The sequence below is a fragment of the Acipenser ruthenus genome, chromosome 19, assembly GCF_902713425.1.
Source record: "Acipenser ruthenus chromosome 19, fAciRut3.2 maternal haplotype, whole genome shotgun sequence".
NCBI classification, from domain to species: Eukaryota; Metazoa; Chordata; class Actinopteri; order Acipenseriformes; family Acipenseridae; genus Acipenser; species Acipenser ruthenus.
In genome coordinates, this window is record NC_081207.1 from 9745719 (window position 1) to 9765575 (window position 19857).

At 38.1% G+C, this 19857-nt stretch overlaps 1 protein-coding gene across 4 annotated transcripts in view; it reads right to left on the bottom strand.

The window, feature by feature from the left end:
• LOC117424580 (uncharacterized) overlaps window positions 1-19857 on the bottom strand; it is a 92490-nt gene that overhangs the window by 68304 nt on the left and 4329 nt on the right. For 3 of the 4 annotated variants that reach the window (XM_058992464.1, XM_034928400.2, XM_034041058.3), the window contains 12 exons: window positions 19285-19596; window positions 10717-11055; window positions 8774-9079; window positions 6802-7196; window positions 6558-6686; window positions 5889-6086; window positions 5312-5458; window positions 3106-3366; window positions 2733-2907; window positions 2180-2346; window positions 977-1105; window positions 78-262 (listed from right to left, as the gene is read on the bottom strand). In XM_058992464.1, the coding sequence (XP_058848447.1) occupies window positions 78-262; window positions 977-1105; window positions 2180-2346; window positions 2733-2907; window positions 3106-3366; window positions 5312-5458; window positions 5889-6086; window positions 6558-6686; window positions 6802-7196; window positions 8774-9079; window positions 10717-11055; window positions 19285-19596 (2743 nt within the window). The remainder of the gene's footprint in view (window positions 1-77; window positions 263-976; window positions 1106-2179; window positions 2347-2732; window positions 2908-3105; window positions 3367-5311; window positions 5459-5888; window positions 6087-6557; window positions 6687-6801; window positions 7197-8773; window positions 9080-10716; window positions 11056-19284; window positions 19597-19857) is intronic. The other variant, XM_034041057.3, reaches the window with a different exon arrangement.

Here is a 19857-nt window from a genome sequence, read left to right on the forward strand (position 1 = left end):
GTTATTTATTGTCAGTTCAAGCAATTTAGTAAGTCATATACACTGAAAAACAGTAGCGCAGTAAAAAGGAGTCTGACCTTGAATCTTTGATGAGCAGTGCAGTCTCGTAATGCACCAGGCTTGTTTGATTGCTGGGGTTGTCATCGTGCAGTTTGTTCTGTCGCTGGACTATGTTCACCAGAGTTGCTAATGATCCATACCCCAGTTCTCGGCTGTCTTTCACTTTGTAATGGCTGCGCAAAGCAGATTCAATGTCATGGAACTAGGATATGAAAAAAATATGTTTCAGTATACAAAACAAACAAAGGCACAGCATTTCAACAACCTTGATATGTTCCCCCTGCAAAGGATCACTTATACAGGTGTCAGTTACATGAAAAAGTACATCACCTTAAGTAAGAAATGCCCATGTACAGGATCATACAAAATCAGGCAAGTGGTTTCCAAGACATAGCCTTCAATTGCTCATTTTTCAGCGTAACCTGCATAAAATCACCTCTGCTAATGTCACCCTCTGCCTATTATCACCACAATGAAATGTCCTTCCCAGAATGGGAGTCAATGGGGTCTAGCTCCTAATAATAATGTCACTTTGCTTATTATCACACTCTGTTTAGTATTAATCACATTTATCAGGGGTGGGGACAATTATACTCTCCAGGTGACCATGAGCACAAGGCACTCTGAAAGCAAGGTTGCAAACAGACCTATTATACCCAAGTGTAGTTCCAGATAAGATGGTTTGAAAGGAAAATGCAGGACATGGACTTCCAAACTGTTCATTTGAGACCTATATTAGTGGATTCATGTGCATTGAGGGGAACGCTGACGGCATTATTTTGTTAGATACAATCACTTTAAAGTGAAAGATGACAATTCGATTTCAGTCCCCTAATGTTTAGACACGGCATGTGACAGATGCTCAGTTTAGTAGTCTGTTTCCTCCTCTCATCCAATCCAGTTTACAGTAACTCACTCTCTCTTGGTCTGCTACGCCGCACTGCCTGATCAGCTCGTAGATGTCCTGCTGACTGGGTCTGTAGCCGCAAATCCTGGAGTCTTGATTGCTAAGGACTAAGGCAGCTCCTCCTGCCTCCTGCAAAATCTGGAGGAATAAAGAGGACAGCTGAAGATTAAGAGGGGATCTCAGCTTCGGAGGTGCATACCGAGTCTTGAAATGAGGACATATTTCCTGTGGTGTAGTTTGGTAAAAACACATTGAAAACTAGCAAAGTTACGTTAATGTTATTATAATTTCAATTTGCATTCATTTGACTGTTGAGAGCACCAGCACATGCACATACAAAGGATCCTCATAATCACTTAATACATGTCAGTGAAAGGTTTAAAACACTGCTATAGAATCATGTCAAATGCAACCCGAAGCATCTATGTTATTATTATTATTATTTGTTTATTTAGCAGACGCCTTTATCCAAGGCGACTTACAAACTATAGGAGGCTAGCAGTGTATTACTAAAGTTTGGAGAAGATTGGTGCAAAATCAAGGCAGATATCGTGTTCACCATGAATTATCCAGCATAAAACAGAATTGTGAACTGCACAATAAAACATTTACCCAGTGTGCCACTTTCAGACAAACCCACGTGATCAGAGCATAAAGGTCCCCATTTTTTAAACGAAGACCCTAAACAAGGATTCAACTGAATAATTACGGACATGGTTGGAACAAAGACCTGGAATGGCAGTGCCGAGGCTGCCTACCCTGGTTTTAAATACAGTCTTTTGATCTGTATTAATTAATTTAAAAAGTAAGTGTATATGACTGGTCATGATACCAGTAGAGTGCACCTGCTGGTTCCACTACAGGGAGTTATAATGCTTGATTGAGCCATCTAACAAGAGCATACTTCATAGTGACACAATAAATGGGTGAATGCTTTATTGTGCGGTAGACAATTATGTTTTATACCACACATGCTTAAAAGCACCATTTTGTTGTTGCCCCCTTCTCCTAAAATTGACTCAAAGTCATTTCTGACCTAGCTGACTATCCAGTTTGTTTATATTCCCAAAAAAGTATTTTAAATGCCTGGAAACAACCAATCCCTTTTAATAAATGCACTGTTTTAGCCCAGCAGGGATGATTTAGCACTGAAGGCCAGGTTGACTAATTTAAATGAAAGTACAACAATGGAGGGGTGAGACTTTAATATACCTGGGAGTGCTTCACCAGAAATTCAAGGAAGGTGCCCTGATTCATGTTGACAAAATCTTCAAACTTAAAATGCTCCAGGATTTTTTTCTCAATTTTAGATAAATAGGGCAGGTTGAGGAGCCCATTACTGTTAGACAGATGCTTCTGTAGATTTTGTTTCACCTCAGCTGAAAGCAAAGGAGGGAAATATAATGGAAACCGTGATATGAATATCAGACTGTTCTACTACAAAACCACCAATTTATAAAACAAAGTTCCCTCTATGCTGTAATAAGACATGAGATAATTCAATAAGGTAAAAAAACACCTGTTTCATATGTTCTTTTAACTCTCAGATTATATTATTTTTCATCATGTCCCTTAATCTGAGGTGATTTCAACACAAATTAATAGAAATTAATAGAAATAGGAAAACACAAGCCAATACAATCTGCTTTGCAGGCAAATTGTTTTCATCTTTGTTAAATTAAAACCACCATCAAGGGCACAGTAACAGTTGTTTGGCATTGAAAATTGGGAATCAACGTGCATTCACACTAAATAAAACCCCTACCCTCGCTAGGTGGCTGAACACTGCTTTTTTGTTCCTTTGGTTCAGCAGGCTTGTGATTTTTCTCTTTGGCTACCAAGTCCTGAGGGACCTCCAGGGATCCACAGCAAATGGCTAACTGAAACAATGCCATAGCCAAGCGGTCTCCCATCACCCTTAACAAGAAGTCCTGGACATGCTAAAGAGAACAAAGAACAGCAATTTATAGCAAACAAGTATTGTGGCACATGCTGTATACGTCAAAATACCAGAGAACAATTCAAATTATCAAATTAAAATCCCTTTTCTAATGGAATCAGAAAGTTCTGGCTCTAGTTTCAACATTAAAAGACACTGAAAAATACTTTAAATGTGTTGTCTTGGATCACTGCAGTACCTTGGTCATCTTCTTGCTGAAGACGCCCCCTGCGTTGTTGAAGACCTCCAGCACAACCTCGGCTGCGGTCAGGCTGGCGTATTTCCTCCGCAGCTCAGTGCTGCCCCCGGTGGAGAACAGCTGGGGCCCGTTAGCCGGGTCAAACAGGGTTTTCTTGATCTTTCTCATTTTGCTCTGAGCTTCTTCTTCGATTTCCTTCTCGATTATCGCCCGGGCTTTATCCATCGACACAGTCTCAGAAGTCTGTGCTTTCCTCAGCGTCTGTTAAAAAAAAAAATACTTTAACAACAGCAGCTAGTTCCACAGACCCTGGTTAGCACTAATTTAGGACTACCCAGTGTTACTTTAGGTAAGGTAGCCCAAGAGCAGTGCTAAACAGTAGGGATGGGAATTTGAAACGTTTAATAATAATAATAATAATAATAATAATAATAATAATAATAATAATAATAATAATAATAATAATAATATCTATTTTACATAGCGCCTTTCATAGTGGACCACCATCACAAAGCACTTTACAGAGGTAGGCTGTGAACTGTGCATTATATGCAGAGTCACTTACAATAGGACACTGATTTAACATCTCATCCGGATGGAGTAAGGGCAGATATTATTAAAAGGAAAGGGGTTTGGCAATTGCCTACAAGTACTTTTTCTAATTGGTGCAACAGAAAGATTGACACTGAGGTGGGTTTTATTCTCTGGCGCTTCAGCATGAAAAACAGAGTGCAACAATGTAGTGGGTGTGGTACGGTATCAACTCCACGGTGTAATAAAGTTAATGACAAGCGTTTTTTTCTGAAGTTTGTTAAATGTTTTTAATAAAATGGCCTCTCTGAACAAAGGAACAAAGCGAAGCCTCATTTGGAAGTATTTTGAAGAACCGGACAAGAAAACGGCGGTATGTAAATAATTATGCCAAAAAAAACTGCCGTACCACAAAAACACGTTCAATGCTTCACCATTTGAAATGAAACATTCAGAATTCGGAGTTACTGATAGCAGTAAACAGAACGCTCCAGATGGCGATTGACATTTATTTAGCCCTTACATCTCTGTGAATACGTATACCATGATTTTAAAAGTTTTTTTTTTTCAATATTAATTCAGAGAACGCATACGTGTAAATAAATTATGTATAGGCTTTAATTTACCAGTACACTTTTACGCAGTTTGTTTAAAAAAAAAATTTAAAAATGTCCTTGATATCTATATGGAATTTGTCAACAGAAGGGGATACTTAAAAAACAAAACAAAACAAAAATATGTTAAAATTACAATAAAAATATACTTTGGTGTGTACCTGTTTTTTTTTACTTTGTAGTTAAGTCTTTATGATGTTAAAACGTTTAATTTGCTTATTTAGGGTTTCTTTGCTTAGAAAATACTAACCAGGGCTGTCAGGATATGTAGATATGGTTTAAAGCTGACAACATGCATAGCATTTAACCCTTTGCGGTCCTACATCGCAATTTTCCCTTTCTGGTCCAATGTCGGACCCTGTCTGACATCATCAAAAAGACGCAAAAAATAGGTCTCTAGTCGTTTTTTCTCCAGAAAAAGCCGAGAAAACCATTCAATGGCCAAGTGAGACTGATAGGAGCCGAGAGAAGCCGAAAAAAAGGGCGTATCTCATGAATACTGATAGACCCGACACCACATAGATAACACAGACATAAACAAACAAGATAGCTGCTTCCGCCTCCAGCGCTCAAAGAACATCACAGACATTTGCAGAGCTTTTTTTAGATGTTATAGTAATAAAATAATGACTTGGATCGCATTATTGAGAAGTTTGGTGATAAAACGAGTGATCAAGAGATGATTTATCGGTAAGTACTATTAAGAGGTATTTGAAAAATATAGCGAACAAGGGGTGGGGCGGGGCTGGAGATGCAGTACTGAGTGTCCTGTTGATATGCAGTGCCTTTTAAACATGTTTTACTGTGAAAAAAATACTTTTAAACTGTGCGTCTAAAATAAACTGCGTGTGTGAAAATAAATTGGACCTGACGTGCCTGAGACGTGCTGAATAAATGGACCGCTAAGGGTTAAACATTCATAAAAACGCACCAAAAGCACATCCCTACTAATTGGGATGTTTGAAACCAGCTGTAGAAGTATACAATTATACCGGATAAGCATGTGCTGTATTCAGTTTCATTCCCTCAAAATTTAAAAAGAAAAAGTGAAAAAATCTTACAGAGACTGATAGAGCGACGCTTTGGATTCTGATCCCCAGCTCGTAGGGAGAGTTACAGTTATACTGATCCATCACAAACTGCATGAACTCGGCCAGATCCACTTTACTTCTGTAGGCGCGTTGTTCTCTCATATAGGCACGCAGACTCTGCAGAACACAAGCAAACAACCAAGACCGGTACAATGGGGGCATATAAAAAAAACATTGGAAAAAACTAAGAAAAAACTAAAACTGATTTTTGTGACAGTGTGATAGTGATAGTGATAGTGGCACTTAATACTGGAGGTTCTAGGAGAATAAGAATTACACCGACAGTTATAGAATATATTATGCTACGTCACCACTGGAATCTATTAGAAGTAACTACACTTATAATTTTGCTCAGTGTGTAGATCTCGCAGTCAATGTCAATTTCAAAGAATTTGTATTTTATTTTCTCTTGCACTCTTTGTAGGAGAGCAAAGTGTGCCCGAGAAATACTTGCAACTTGATGAGGAGGTAGCCACCAAACAAAAATATATGAGAAGTCAAGTGCTTGTAACAAGAACGTAATAAATACCAGTGGAAAATGTTTTACCTTTAAGATATCCACTGTCTCAATTTCACGTATATCCTCGTCCTTCATGGTACTGGGAACTTTAAACATCTTGTAGATCAATGGGAGCTTGCACAAGGGGCCAAGTTCTAGTTCTTCAAAGTGTTTCTTATTTTTCAGTCCAGCCAAGCACTGTCCAATCTCGTGCAGAGTGCATACTGTCCGAACTGCTTCGAAAGCCTTTCAAAGAAATGCAATGGTTACCGAGCATCCTAGCAACATGTTGTCACTCATCCATAACATTCAAATACTCAGTTGTAGGGAAAGGATCTCTAGTGGACCACCTCAGATAGTGTCCTTTGAATCTCCCTCACAACAATATTGGCTGTGGGCTTCTTTGACCTTTGCAAAAGACGGTTTGGGCTAGTTTCCCTCATCAGGCTTCAATGACCCCTATTGATCAGGTACCCTTCCCAGACTGGACCTGTGCCTCCAAGGTTCAGAAGCCTGGTAAGACCTGTTGCTTAGGTTCAGTAGGTGAAAAAAGGCAATTGATCAATTTAAAATAAAGGCCCATATTTGTTTTAGTGTTTACTCTAGTCTATAACAATGTAGAACCAAAGTAATTTTTTCCAGTTCCATTCCATTAGGTTTATACTGTTTCCTATTATAATCTTTTAACCAAAATAAATATATAAAAGCAACCCCTACCTCAATGAAGATATTGATTTCCCTGAGGGTACGAGAAAGTTCCTTAACTGCAGGAAGATCTCGTTGTGGTATGATTCCACAGCGCTGCAGTGCCGGGATTCTTAAATGTCTGCAGATCCTCGATATAACCTAAAAAGGAACACATTAAAAAGCTGTTCAAACTAGTGGTTTACAATCACATCTTATTAGCTTAATTACAGGCAAACTGGGTACTGCAGCTCTGTAATGCAGGACTGCCACACACCTTCTCTATGGTGACGTGTTCTCCGTCCGATGCAATGGCCCGGATGAACTCTGTTGCCAAGGCGTTTGCTTCCTCCACGCTGACTCGCCTCCGACCTCCACCCAGCATATCATCTGCTTGCAAAGCCTCTATGTCCTGCATGTTGGACGTGTGCATTTCTCTCAACTGGGAATGGTACGCCTCTTTGAACACAGGGGTGCTGCTCTTCTGTTTTTTCATGGCTTCTTCCTTCAGCTTCTTCTGCTCCGATCTGGAAAGCTTTCCTAACAGCAGCGGGAAGTCTGCTGATTTCAAGGAGGGAGCTGGAGATGCAGCAATGGGCTGCCACTGGAAAACCTGCAATGGACCTTCTGTGGTGGTCTTCTGAGGGGTGACTGCTTTCAACTGCGTTGATTCTGGAATCATTATTGTTAAGTAATGTCATTATTTAAAACTTAAGGGGTTCTATTCATTTCATCTAAACTGGCTGACATCAATGCAAGTGTCTTTAGCGTATATCTGTATGTGGGAGGGTCCTATCTTAATGGATTTCTGTTTAGATCATTTATTTTACTGTACCCTTACCTTCTCATGAAGTATGAAATTATTCTGAGTTGTTCTTATTGCAATTCCTCAAATATTGTATCTTTTAAGGCGTATGTTAAGGTGCTTTGACTATGAGTTATGGAGCTGCTCTTCAATTCTAGTTCTACATCTGTGATGCAGGCTAGATCAGCCAAAGTGAACTTATATTAGTAAGCAACACCACCATCAAGTGCACATTGCCAGCAAAACAAGAGGTACCAAAAAATATAAATGTGACATGTATGGAAAGATTCTGTGCTAAAGAATACCAAGTTTTTAAACATCCATTTAATAATACTGATATAAAACAGTGCCAATAGTGTACAGATTGTACCCAGATATACTTTATACAGCATGAATGGAGACTACAAAGTGCAAAGCTCATTATACAAGGTTAACAGCCAAACTATAAATACACTAAAGCAGTCTTACTGAGCTATTCTATAATGTGAGCAATGACTCAGCTACTCCTCAGGGCTTATTAGAATTTAATATAGATGGCAATGTGCCTGGTGGATGAGGCACAAGAATATTGTTCAGACGTGTTTGAGCTGCATTCCTGTGGCAAGGGCAAGTCCAGTGTCAGGCCTGCCACGCGTTCTTATGTGTACAAGGCAAAGCAGCCTACTTGTGACAAAAAAATGTGAATTTCAGGAGTCAATTTTAAGTTCTGAGCCCACCTACTGGACATTGAACACATTATACGTTGATGGTATATTGGAACACCCATTCACTGTCGTACAGCAAACTGCAAGATAATTATAAAACACAACACACAGGTTTAACAAAGACTTGCATGATATTATTGTATGCAACAATACAAGTGTAATTTCCAACTGTAGTCCATGAAATCTGTTAGACTGGCCAACACTTACATTTTTAATTAATGGACTCAATTTGGAGACCTGAAGCTGACTTAAAACATAATCTGTCTTAATGATTACTGGTAATGCAGTAATGGAGGACATATAATTATATATAATAGCAGCCTCTTGGTTCTTATATTGGAGTGTAATTGTTTTATAGCCACTGGGGACATGGTTATAAGCTGTGTGTTAACACTGCAAGGCCAGGCTATGTGAATGGTAAACTATTTCTAAAGCAGATGATCCACTAAATGAACATCATTGCATTGGTGTAGTTGAGAAAAATGATTAGAACTCAATAGTGGAGCAACATAACCCAGAACCACCCAGAATGATTGCAAACACCATACAACAGTAAGGGGGTGTAAAGAGGCAAATTAACTGCCATTGGAAACTACAGCTTTTATAATATGGCTTAGCTAAGAAAAAATCCTAAAAAAATGACTTGAGGTGCATTAATTTATATAGCTTTACCTTAAGAGATTACTATTGAGTGTTTAAGGTTACAAACAAGAACAACATATTTATTGGTTCCATCTTACCTGCAGGGCTATTCACAGCTGGCTGTGCTTCAACACCAGGAGTCGTCTCTTTTATTTGTTGGATAGCAACTGCATCATAAAGAGAGATGTACTGTTGCAGAGGCAATGGAGTCTTGTAATGCAAATAGTAAGCTTTCTGAAGCTGAGCCAAAGACACAGAAGCAGCCGGGTATATTTTGACCAGCTCTGTCACATTCTGGAGTAGCTGTTCTTCAGTCAGTTTCGTTGTAGGAGGACTAGGACTCAAAGAGACTATAGAAGACAATATGCTGGACCTGGGTGCAGCTGGCGTCTTCTGTTGAGGTACTTGATGAATAAAAAGAAAGCTTTGTGTCAATTCTTAATTAATTTACAATATTATCATCATCATCTAACACCCAAAAAATCAAGCCTGCGCTTCCTTGTGAGGTCTGGATTGTCATTTAGTGTAAAAATGTAGCATGTCTGATTATTTGCTCATGCACAGTAGAACCTGCGGTATCCGATTGAATTGGTTCCAGGGGTCCATCGGATATGTGAAAATATCCCATCTCAGAGGGTGTTGTTATACTAATATATTAATGTTGGGACATTCAGCAGTGTGTCTAAAACAAAATACAACAGTACTGCGCACATACTATACAAAGAAAATCAGTACAAAAAAAGGCAGTATTAAAAATAAAGCACTGTAATATAGGATTTAGCAATTTACAAAATGTAATCCGACAGTATTTTATTTTATTTTTTGCACCAAAGTGCGTGTTAACTCAAACACAAATTTTGTTTCAGCTTTTTAATGGTACAGTAAATACATTAATCACTCGCTTTCTTCTTCTATTTACGTGAAATTACTGACAGCTACCATCTAAAAAGTGAAACTGTATTCCCAAAAACACTGTCTTTTTGACTGCCTCCAGGTCTGCAGCAATACCCCTCTTGTCTTTTCTAGCACCTGGTTTTTATATCCAACTCAATCTATTTTGTCCTGCAAGAGCTGAATTTACTGTTTTAGACACATAAGATGCGCGTTGATCAGGTTCCATCTGTAGCATTCAATTGGTACCAGCATGTATAAATGACACATGCTTGAGGTCCTTCAGTTAATAGAGGATATCACACCTTACAGGATCAGATCTCTTAGGTTCTACTGTATTTCACTCCGATTTAGAATGTACAACCATGCTTCCTCACCACAGTAATCTCCACGACAGCTCAGGAGAAACGAAGGTCAGTGGGCGTCCTCTGATCCCACGACCAAGCCAACTGCGTCTTTACAACCAGGAGCTCTACAGCGAATGTCAATGAGTTACCGGCCCCTGGAGGACAAATGCTAGCCCTACAGGAGACTGCTTTTAGCTCATCTGTAGGGTCCCTATAACGTGAGGAGGTGAAACAGTTCCTAATTGATACTGCCTAACCTGTCAGAGTATCAAAAAAAACACTTTCTGTCCAACCTCTAGAGAAGATCGAGAACTTGGCCCTGCCAGAATGCGAACATGTGCTCTCCTGACTGTATGACTCACCCAGCACACCATGTGGTCATAACTTTAACAGACGAGGTCAGGTCAAGATCATAGGCAAATTTGGCCCAAACTATATTTATAGTCTTGAAAAACAAAATACGACGCCCTGATAACTCACAGATAACCCCCTCCCTCCTTTCCTCCACCACCAGAAACAGTAAGTTTTTCAGAGACTTTCACCTTGCTCAGTCTTGCTCAGAGACAGACCCACATGTACAATATGCTGCAACTTGGGTGTTATCACCTTGTGTCTCTAACCACAGACAATTATAGCAAATGTGTCAGTAAGCCCTGCTTATGTAAAGGGTAAATTACAGCGAGCAGAATTATGAAAAAGTAGACCACTATGATGTCCACAGTATGTACAGAACAGCATATCATAAGAAACTGACACTCCCTCAATTTGCTAGGAGTATCCCCTGACATGTTGCTTGTAATTACCTCTTGCCCCAGGGGTGTCAGCTGGTTGAGGGCTTGGCTGTTTCGTCACAGCAGCAGCTGCCATCGGAGGCTCTTGTTTGACTGCAGCTGCAGGAGGTGTGGGATCCCTGTTCTCAGGCCTGTGGTCTGCACCGAGGAGGATAAGTTCCCCTTCTAAGTGCAGTTCATCCTTCATTGACTTTATAAAGGCAGTTAAAGAAGGGAACCCAAATGTGGACACTGTCAGATTTACTTTGTATCTCTGACTGTAAGTCACAGCGAGTTTCTTCAGGTGAATGCCGTCTGGGTTTAATTTTAGGAGATCAAGGATATCCTGTTGAACCTTCTTCATTTTCTTAACTAGAAAACAAGAAGAAATTGTATAAGAAAAGCAGCAAAGGACTGTGGGTCTGTTACATGCACGCCCTTTCTTTGTACAAACATTCTTTGCAGAAAATTAGGAAATACTAAAATAAACTTAACTAGAACTGCCAGGCAGTTTTACAGCTTTCAAGCTGAGTACCAGTTAGAAAGCTGTAGCATTGCAGCACAAGTGTCAGCAACAGATCAGTTTTATGGAGCAGTTTCAATTTAAAATACTGCATTAGTTTATTATCTCATGATGCTTTATAACTTAAAACACCATAGTAACCATGACCCTATCTACACACTGTAAGGAGTTATAAACAAGTTTTACATTTAACCTTAAGGCAAGGTCAAAGGTCATGATCAAGATAATATTTCAATAGAGCATATATGGGTTCTTAAATGTGCTATATAGTAACCATAACCCTATGTACACTGTAAGAAGTTATAAGCTAGTTTTACATTTGCCCTTAGAGGTCAAAGGTCACAGGCAAGGTGATTTTTGGATAGAGCAGATGTGGTTTCCTATATGTGTTCCATAGTAACCAGTACCCTATCTGCACTCTGTAAGGAGTTATAAGCTAGTTTTACATTTGACCGAAGATTTTGAAAGGTTTTTAAAGAAATGTGTCAGGCGGCCATATTGGTTTATGTACAAACACCATTTCTGAAAAATTAATTGTATTGAGTTGCATTTTTTGTGACTCGGACTCAGACTTGAGTCACGGCCACAAAAGACTCGGACTCGACCTCGAACATTTGGGCTCCGTGACTCGGATATATTAACGATGAGTCCTTTTTTATTTTCTATTACACAACTAATATTACAGTTACTAGGAAACCTGTGCACAATAAAAACCCACCCAGCAAAACAGTATCCAATCACTGGTTAGCCCTGGTGTCTTTGCAGCCAATCACAGTAAGAACTAGAGTTGGGAGCAACTTTACGGCTTCCAAGCAGTTATCGTGAAATTTAAGCGCATTATTATAGATGAAACGTTATCATCACAACTGTAACGTGTACCCAAGATTCACCTAAATCGGCCAAAGGGTTCATGAGGAGTTGTCGTTTAAGCATTTTACGCAAAATCCAACATAACTGCCACACCATGTGACTGATCCATTTTTCCTGAAGTAGAATCAGTTGTGGACATGAGCGCACTATGTACAAACATTTTCACAGCTGTACTATTTACCGTTCATGAGAAGACTTTTGAATATTGTCCAAACTTTTCATTAAATCCAAGATGGCTGCCACACCATGTGACCAAAGGCTGGCATATTGACCACCACACAACATTACATAGTCCTCTACATCCGTGTCAAATTTTGTGCGGTTTGGTGCAGCCGATAAGAAGTTATACGCAGTTTTATAGCCAGTTGCGTATGTTGATGATGTCATGCAGCATGGACGCCATGATTTTCACAGTAGCAACCTCCCTTGAACAAGCGTACCAGATAACCATACTGAGATGTTTTATTCCAATTTTTGTTTCAATCGGATAAGCGGTTTCAGAGAAGATGTTTGAATTTTGATGATTTTATATTTTTATGGTAATTTTATGACATTAACCAATGTAGTTGCCAAACCACAGAACCAATCAGCCAACCAAACAGTTAATCATCGACTATCCCTCAACATGTATAGCAATCTTCAGAACTCTGCAGTAAGCGGTTTCCGATAAATAGGTGTTTTAACAAATTCAGCAAAATCCAATATGGCTGCCTAACCATGTGACTTGCGCAAATTTGCTGAATATCACCGACTATCCCCTGTAGGCATCTACCACTGTACCAAATTTCGTGATTTTTTGAGCATGTTTTGGCAGAAAAAAATAAAAAATAATAATAATAATAATCCTAACAAAAACAATAGGCTTCCCCAGCCTACGGCTTGGAAGCCTAATAAGAAATTGGAAGCGAGTTAGGTTGCAGTGTAAACACCCCCCCACACAAATCCAACTGGTTGTAAACACACACCCACACAAACACAAATGTAGCTATTGCAGACCAAGTTTATTTGTTTCCCTCATTTTATAAGGAATAATGTCAGCATGGTACACAATTAAGTAATTATTTCTCTTTACTACTTTAAACCGTATTCTAAGTTTTTTTAAGCACTGTAGAAATACATTTCTAAAACTGCATTCTTGAAAAATACGTAATTTGATTCTGCTGAACTCCCTGAACACCTTAAAAATTTAGGGAAAACAAAAATGAATGAAAAAAAATCATAAGTTATAACCATACTTTTAGAGCTTCTTAATTCATATCAGAAAGTCGCTGTGTGATTAAACATTCTGTGCTTTGCGTTTACTCTCCACTAGTTCCCAGCACACGCCATCACTGTTAGCAAGGAACTTCAATGAATTCATCTGAAAAATTCAGCATAAAACTAGGCACTAAAGTCTCAAATCGAAAAATGCCCACCGTCAAACAAGCAGATATATCAGACTGATATGACAGAAAGACTGATTGATAGTAAAACAAAAAAAAGAACGACAGAATAACTTAATACCACTTCATTTACAAAAATGAAAATAATTTATTACGGATGCGGGAAACACACATTAACAATACGCTGTGCAGCGTCAACACAGAAATCTGTCTGTGTGAACTTCATGTTTCCGTTCCATTATGAATCTACACAAAAGGGAAATACATAAATATAATGTGTTTTTGTGTAAAAGAGAAAAGAGAAAAAATACATTATCTGAAATCAAATGAACTGAAGCACAATCTCATAAATGCATCAATGTATTACAGACAATAAAAGTGCAAATGCAATGAAAGTGAAACATAATGTTTCTGTTTTGCAAAACAAATAATAAAAATAATAATACATTTACTATTTAAGAACACAGTATATATACAGTTCCGGCAATGTCTAAAACAGATTGGCAGATTTTACCCGAACTGAAGTCAAAGTATATGCAATGGTCAGAGGTGAAAGTAACTTTAATTTCTTCCCTGTGTAGTGTTATTTTCAGGTACGTGTTAAAAAGTGGTACTCAGCACACTGCGCTTGCTCACGCATTACTAAACAACTTCTGCTGAGAAAGCTGGGAAGCACCCATTCAAATCTGGTACGTTATGCTGTTTTCGGTCTTTTACATCTTTTTTTTATTTAATTGATCATATTTCCCAGGCTTTAACATTGTTTTTGATGTAATTTATCATATTTTTCCACCATTAAGAAAATAGTATGAGAATATTAATCATATGCAATACATTGGGTCTTGTGCAACTTTGAGGTGGACTTCTCATTAAAATAGTTTTTCTTTTCATTTATCTACACATCCTACCCCACAACTTCCAAGTGAAAAAAATATTATAGAAATTTGTAGAAAATTAATTAAAAATAAAAACTTAAATAGCTTGGTTGGATAAGTGTCCACCACCTTGTAATAGCAATCCAAAATTAGCTCAGGTATAATCCATCGCTTTCAAAATCACACACCAAGTTAAGTGGCCTCCACCTGTGTTAAACTGCAGTGATTCACATGATTTCAGGATAAATTCAGCAGTTCCTGTAGGTTCCCTCTGCTGGGTAGTGCATTTCAAAGCAAAGACTCAACCATGAGCACAGCTGGTAGAGACCTATCCCAACAGACTCACAGCTGTAATTGCTGCCAAAGGTGCTTTCACCAAGTATTTACTCAGGGGGGTGGAGACTTATCCAATTATGATCTTTCAGTTTTGTATTTTTAATATATATATTTTTTCTCCATAAAAACTTTTTTCCCCAGTGTGGAGTATGGTGTGTAGATAAGTGGGAAAAAAATCCTAATTTAAATGCATGAAACTGAGGCACTGACACAACAAAATGTGAAAAAAGTTCAAGGGGGTGTAGACTTTCTATAGGCACTGTATAAACGTCAGGTACATTCAAACAGTATTCCAATTCCAATTCCAAAAGAAAAGAAGACAGTGACAGACAAGTTGAAAAAAGCATGCAAACACAATAATCTAGCTAGAAAAAATAAATTGAAAATCTTTTTTTTGTATTTTTATTTTTTATTATTTGTGCAATTATTATTTTTTTTTTTAATTTAGCCGTTGCCAATTTTTTTTTTTTTATTATTTTCTCCCCAATTTGGAAATGGCCAATTATTTTTATGCTCAGCTCACCGCTACCACCCCTGCGCTGACTCAGGAGGGCGAAGACGAACACACGCTGTCTTCCGAAGTGTGTGCCGTCAGCCGACCGCTTTTTTTCACACTGCGGACTCACCATGCAGCCACCCAAGAGCTACAGCGTCAGAGGACAACGCAGCTCTCGGGCAGCTTACAGGCAAGCCCGCAGGAGCCCGGCCAGACTACAGGGGTCGCTGGTGCGCTGTGAGCCGAGGACACCCTGGCCGACCTAACCCTCCCTCCCCCGGGTGGCGTGTGGCCAATTGAGCGCCGCCCCCTGGAAGCTCCCGTCCTCGGTCGGCAAAGGAATAGTCTGGATTCGAACTCGCGACGTCCAGACTATAGGGCGCATCCTGTTCCTAGATTACACTGAGATAACACAGACAATTTCATAAGAATGTTCTGGAATGGGAGGCACACTGTTGTCTCTATGTGTGCTTCTTCTAGATATAAGAAACCCGAATGGAAAATGATTCACCAGCTTTCAAAAGGAATAAAACTCATAAACAATAACTTGACCCCACCCTCGATTGACACAATAATCAATGAACACAATGCACCCACAGTCTACTAATAGGACAATTAACTGCTGAACTAAATATTTATTTATTAAAAACCTGATAAACAACTGCAAAATAGAGCAGGAGGGCATATTGTATTATGTTCTGTCACCAGTTGCAGAACTGAAAAGAATATGACTATTAACAAGATACCCAACTGTAATGAAAATATCAATTAAAAATCAAAGGTGTTCATTTCTTGTAAACACAGTAACACTGTATCTTGATTATCTGAACTAATTTATCCAACTGCCACCGGATAACCTGTTAGATTGTGGGCAATGCTAATCTGTTGCCATGGACAAAATGTCTTAACCAGCATTCTTTGGTATTTATAGTACAATACAGTAGGTTATATATTTAAAAGGTACAAGGGTCTATTAAAACCATTTTAGTTCATGAGGTGAGCATTTCTCCAGTTTAAATGTTCTTTCAAAAGCCCAGCCAAATGTATTATTAAAGTAAAGAAATCTCTTTAAAAGTAGAATAAACTCAGTACCCTATCAAATTACTTTCTAAACAAGGGAGAGAAACACTCCTGTGGAAAGTAATAATGTGTATTATTTATTGGAGGATATCATTTATCTTTGACTGTCATTTATCAGTGTTATAAGAAAATATTTATCTGACTACATAAGTGTTTACATATTCAAATATTACTCCCAGAAATAAATTACTTCAGCATTCTACAGTACAGTAAATACTGTGTACTGTAGTACATTATACAATAACACATGCTTTATGGTGTCTCCTGGTCCCACTTACTGTATGCAATCCTAAACAACATGGTCCAAAAGCCACAATGAAACTGATGTGTTGTACTGCCTCTACCAATACCACTCCCTCTGCCATGTGTTAATGACATTATACTTTCTAGTTCTGGTGTTTGCAGTCAAGCACCAAAAACAAAACTTCTAGTTTTATAATGAACTAATCGAAACCTTCCTCGTACTATATCCAGAATGCAAAACATACCTTGATTACACCATTACTTGTTACATACATTAACTTAATAAAACAGGGTTTTATTACCAGCATGTATTTATATCCAGCAGACTTGAAGAATAATTTAAATGTAAGCATTCATAATTATCACCTGTTTTTTGGACAAAAAAAAACACTATAAAGAAATAAACAAACATGTTAATTGCTTCAGTCAAACTAAACTTCTAAATGACATAGTCTTCCCTTCTATGTAATCTAAGTTTCTGTTATAATACTGGCTTTGATGCCGGTAAAAGATTGTTTAAAAAATAAATCATAATTTTAGAATTTGCATTTACTTATTACAACTGCATGTCAAAAATCTTTCAAGATGTCATCATTTCTTTAGTAATACAAGTTAGCTATACTAAAATAAATAAACCTCATCATCTTAAAATCACACTTACACACATTAAACAAATAAAGACATCTCTTACCTGATATACAGTACTGCTTTTTCTAATGAATGCAAGACATTGCTTTGTACTCTATGAAGACATATGTCCTAGTTGTTGCAGTGTGTTGATGCTAAGTTTTGTTAGCATTCCCTTTTGTACCATTTCAATCCCTACTGAACTGATTCTCCTCCCCTTTGCACAAATGAAGTGCTTGGAACCAATAACAATTCTTACTGCAGAAATGAAAGTGAAAGTATTGAATGCAGTTTTTTAATCTGCACCCATCCTTTTCCTCCAGAGCATGTTATATAAAAAAAAAAGTTCTTCTCAACTGGTGTTAAAGTTCAGTTCTCAAGGTAAGTCAGGCTCAGGTTTGCTCAATAACATATTTTATTATGGAGTCCTGGCTTTCAAAATAATTTAAAAAATAATAATAATAATTATATATAAACAGAATTACAATTGGATACGCTGTTCTCTAGATATAAGTAGGAATGTAAGTATACTTTCTATTCACAGATTCTGATAACCTGTGTTAAAGAATGCCCAAAGCAAGTTGTATACCAAGCTAAGTAGTTCTCTAGAAATGTGTAAACCTCTACAATTCACACTACCTAAGAATGTGCAACTGTCGAATTTTGAAAATGCAAATTGGTTGATGGCAATAACAGAGTTTCAACATACGTTGTTCACTAATATGTATAGTAGCGAGGGGGGAGTTTAGAAAGCCATGAAACATGCTTTTAAATAACAGTAGCAGTTTGTCTGAAACGAGGTCAGGGTCATCAAATACAGTATTTTTACCACCTCTAGACACTTTTCCATACTTGTGAGTTACACTTCTTTTGCATGAACATGACACCTGCCCTGGCACCATTTTTTTAAGCATCATAAACCACAAATGGAGATTGACCTCTCCAGCATGAGAGCCATTTGAGCTGGAATTACCCCTTTGACAGTTCTGCGACTCATTTAGAATATGCCTGATTGCTGGTACCTGATTATTAGTAACATGCATTAGGGTCTTTATGTTTTGTGGTTACTCTGTCTTTTCATTTACAAAACTGTAAGGCCTTAAATGGCCATATGATCAAGCATAAATTAATGTGTACATTATGGGTAGCTTAATTATATGACTCTTCCACAATTGCAGACCTCAGCAAATCATGAAGGCAAAGCATGGATCAAGCTGAAACCAGTTCCTCAAGACATTTACTATAAAATATCATCTACATTAAGTATGGTTCTTTCTTAACCAAGAATGTGTGTCCAGCATATCAAATATCTACATTAGGTTAAGATTTGTTCAACAATTTATAAACTTGTAGTCGTTTAATTACATGTTTTAAGGATTATAGCCAATTGTACTGACAAAATGTTGACTATAATTCACCAGAATATGCATTACATTTCTTAAAAATCAGTTTCATTTAGTGAAAAGGAATTTGTTCGTATGCAAGAAAGTGGGAAATGTTGCAAACACTGCTATAATGATGATTACAACTTCTGTACTTTGATTTTTGGTATCCAGGGGCAAAAATGTAACACAATTCCAAAGAACAAAGTCACTTTTACAAGACAGAATTGCAGTTTCCAGCAGTGTTCTTATCTGTTAAAGGAAATGTTGCAAGCCCTGTTATTTTACTTCTCAATAAACAAAACAGAAACTGCTCTCAAACAAAACCAAAACTGCTCTAAGTTTCACTTTCCCCACACTAGAAGCTTTGGAGCTGTTTCGGTTCTGGCTGCTTTCATTGGTTGTCATTGTGACTCAGCACCCTTAGCAGCACTACACTGTATAGAACAACCCCATGTGTGCTCACCTCACAACAGCAACCAATTACATTTGCACAGTATTAGGTTCTGAGGTGTTTTTAAAAGAAAACAATGGTAAAAATAATTTTCTAATAGCAATAGTACCCTCTCGATGGTGGCTCTACCGTGTGATAGTTGACCTTGACTTTTGTTAGCGTCCTCGCCTTCGGCTCGCGACACATAACTCCCGTCGCGGTCAACTATCTCATGGTTGAGCCATCATCGATGGGCACTATCGCTTAACTAAGAACCACTCAAAATGAGTGTAAAAATCATAAAAAAGGGATGGGGACTGTAAAAAAAGAAATTAAAGAAACAAAACAAAATACCTTTAAACCTTTCCACTGAATAAGGCCTCTGGTCACTATTAGTTTCTGCCAATTCCTTGACCGCAGGCCGTGGCTGTGCTGTTGTCGACCTTACAGTCTTGACAATGTTCTTCTCTCCCTGGCGCTCCACAACGACCGTGTCCCCCAGCAACAGCAGCAGATCCTTCAGACCGGCAAAGCCGTATTCTGATAACCTCAGCTTCCGATGGAACATTGTTTTGTAACTCTTCCGTATTTTGGATAATTCAATGCCATCGGGAAAACCTAGGAACATGGTGGTCAGATCCTCTCGAAGTCGGGGCAACTGGTCACCTGATGAAGGAAACTTAAGTAGTTAAAAAAGTCTGCACACAAAGGTCTGCACTGGTTTTCTTGGCATTATGTCTTTTTGTTGCATTTATAAATCCTGTTATATGTGGACACTGAATACGTTTCAAACACTGTTTGTTTGAATATTTGCACCAAAAAAATGGATTAGCACTGCTTTAACAGTTTTCAAAGTAAGGAAAATTAACCAGAAATGAAAGTTCAACTTAACATTATTTTTAGTACCAGTTTTCTGTTGTGCTTTCT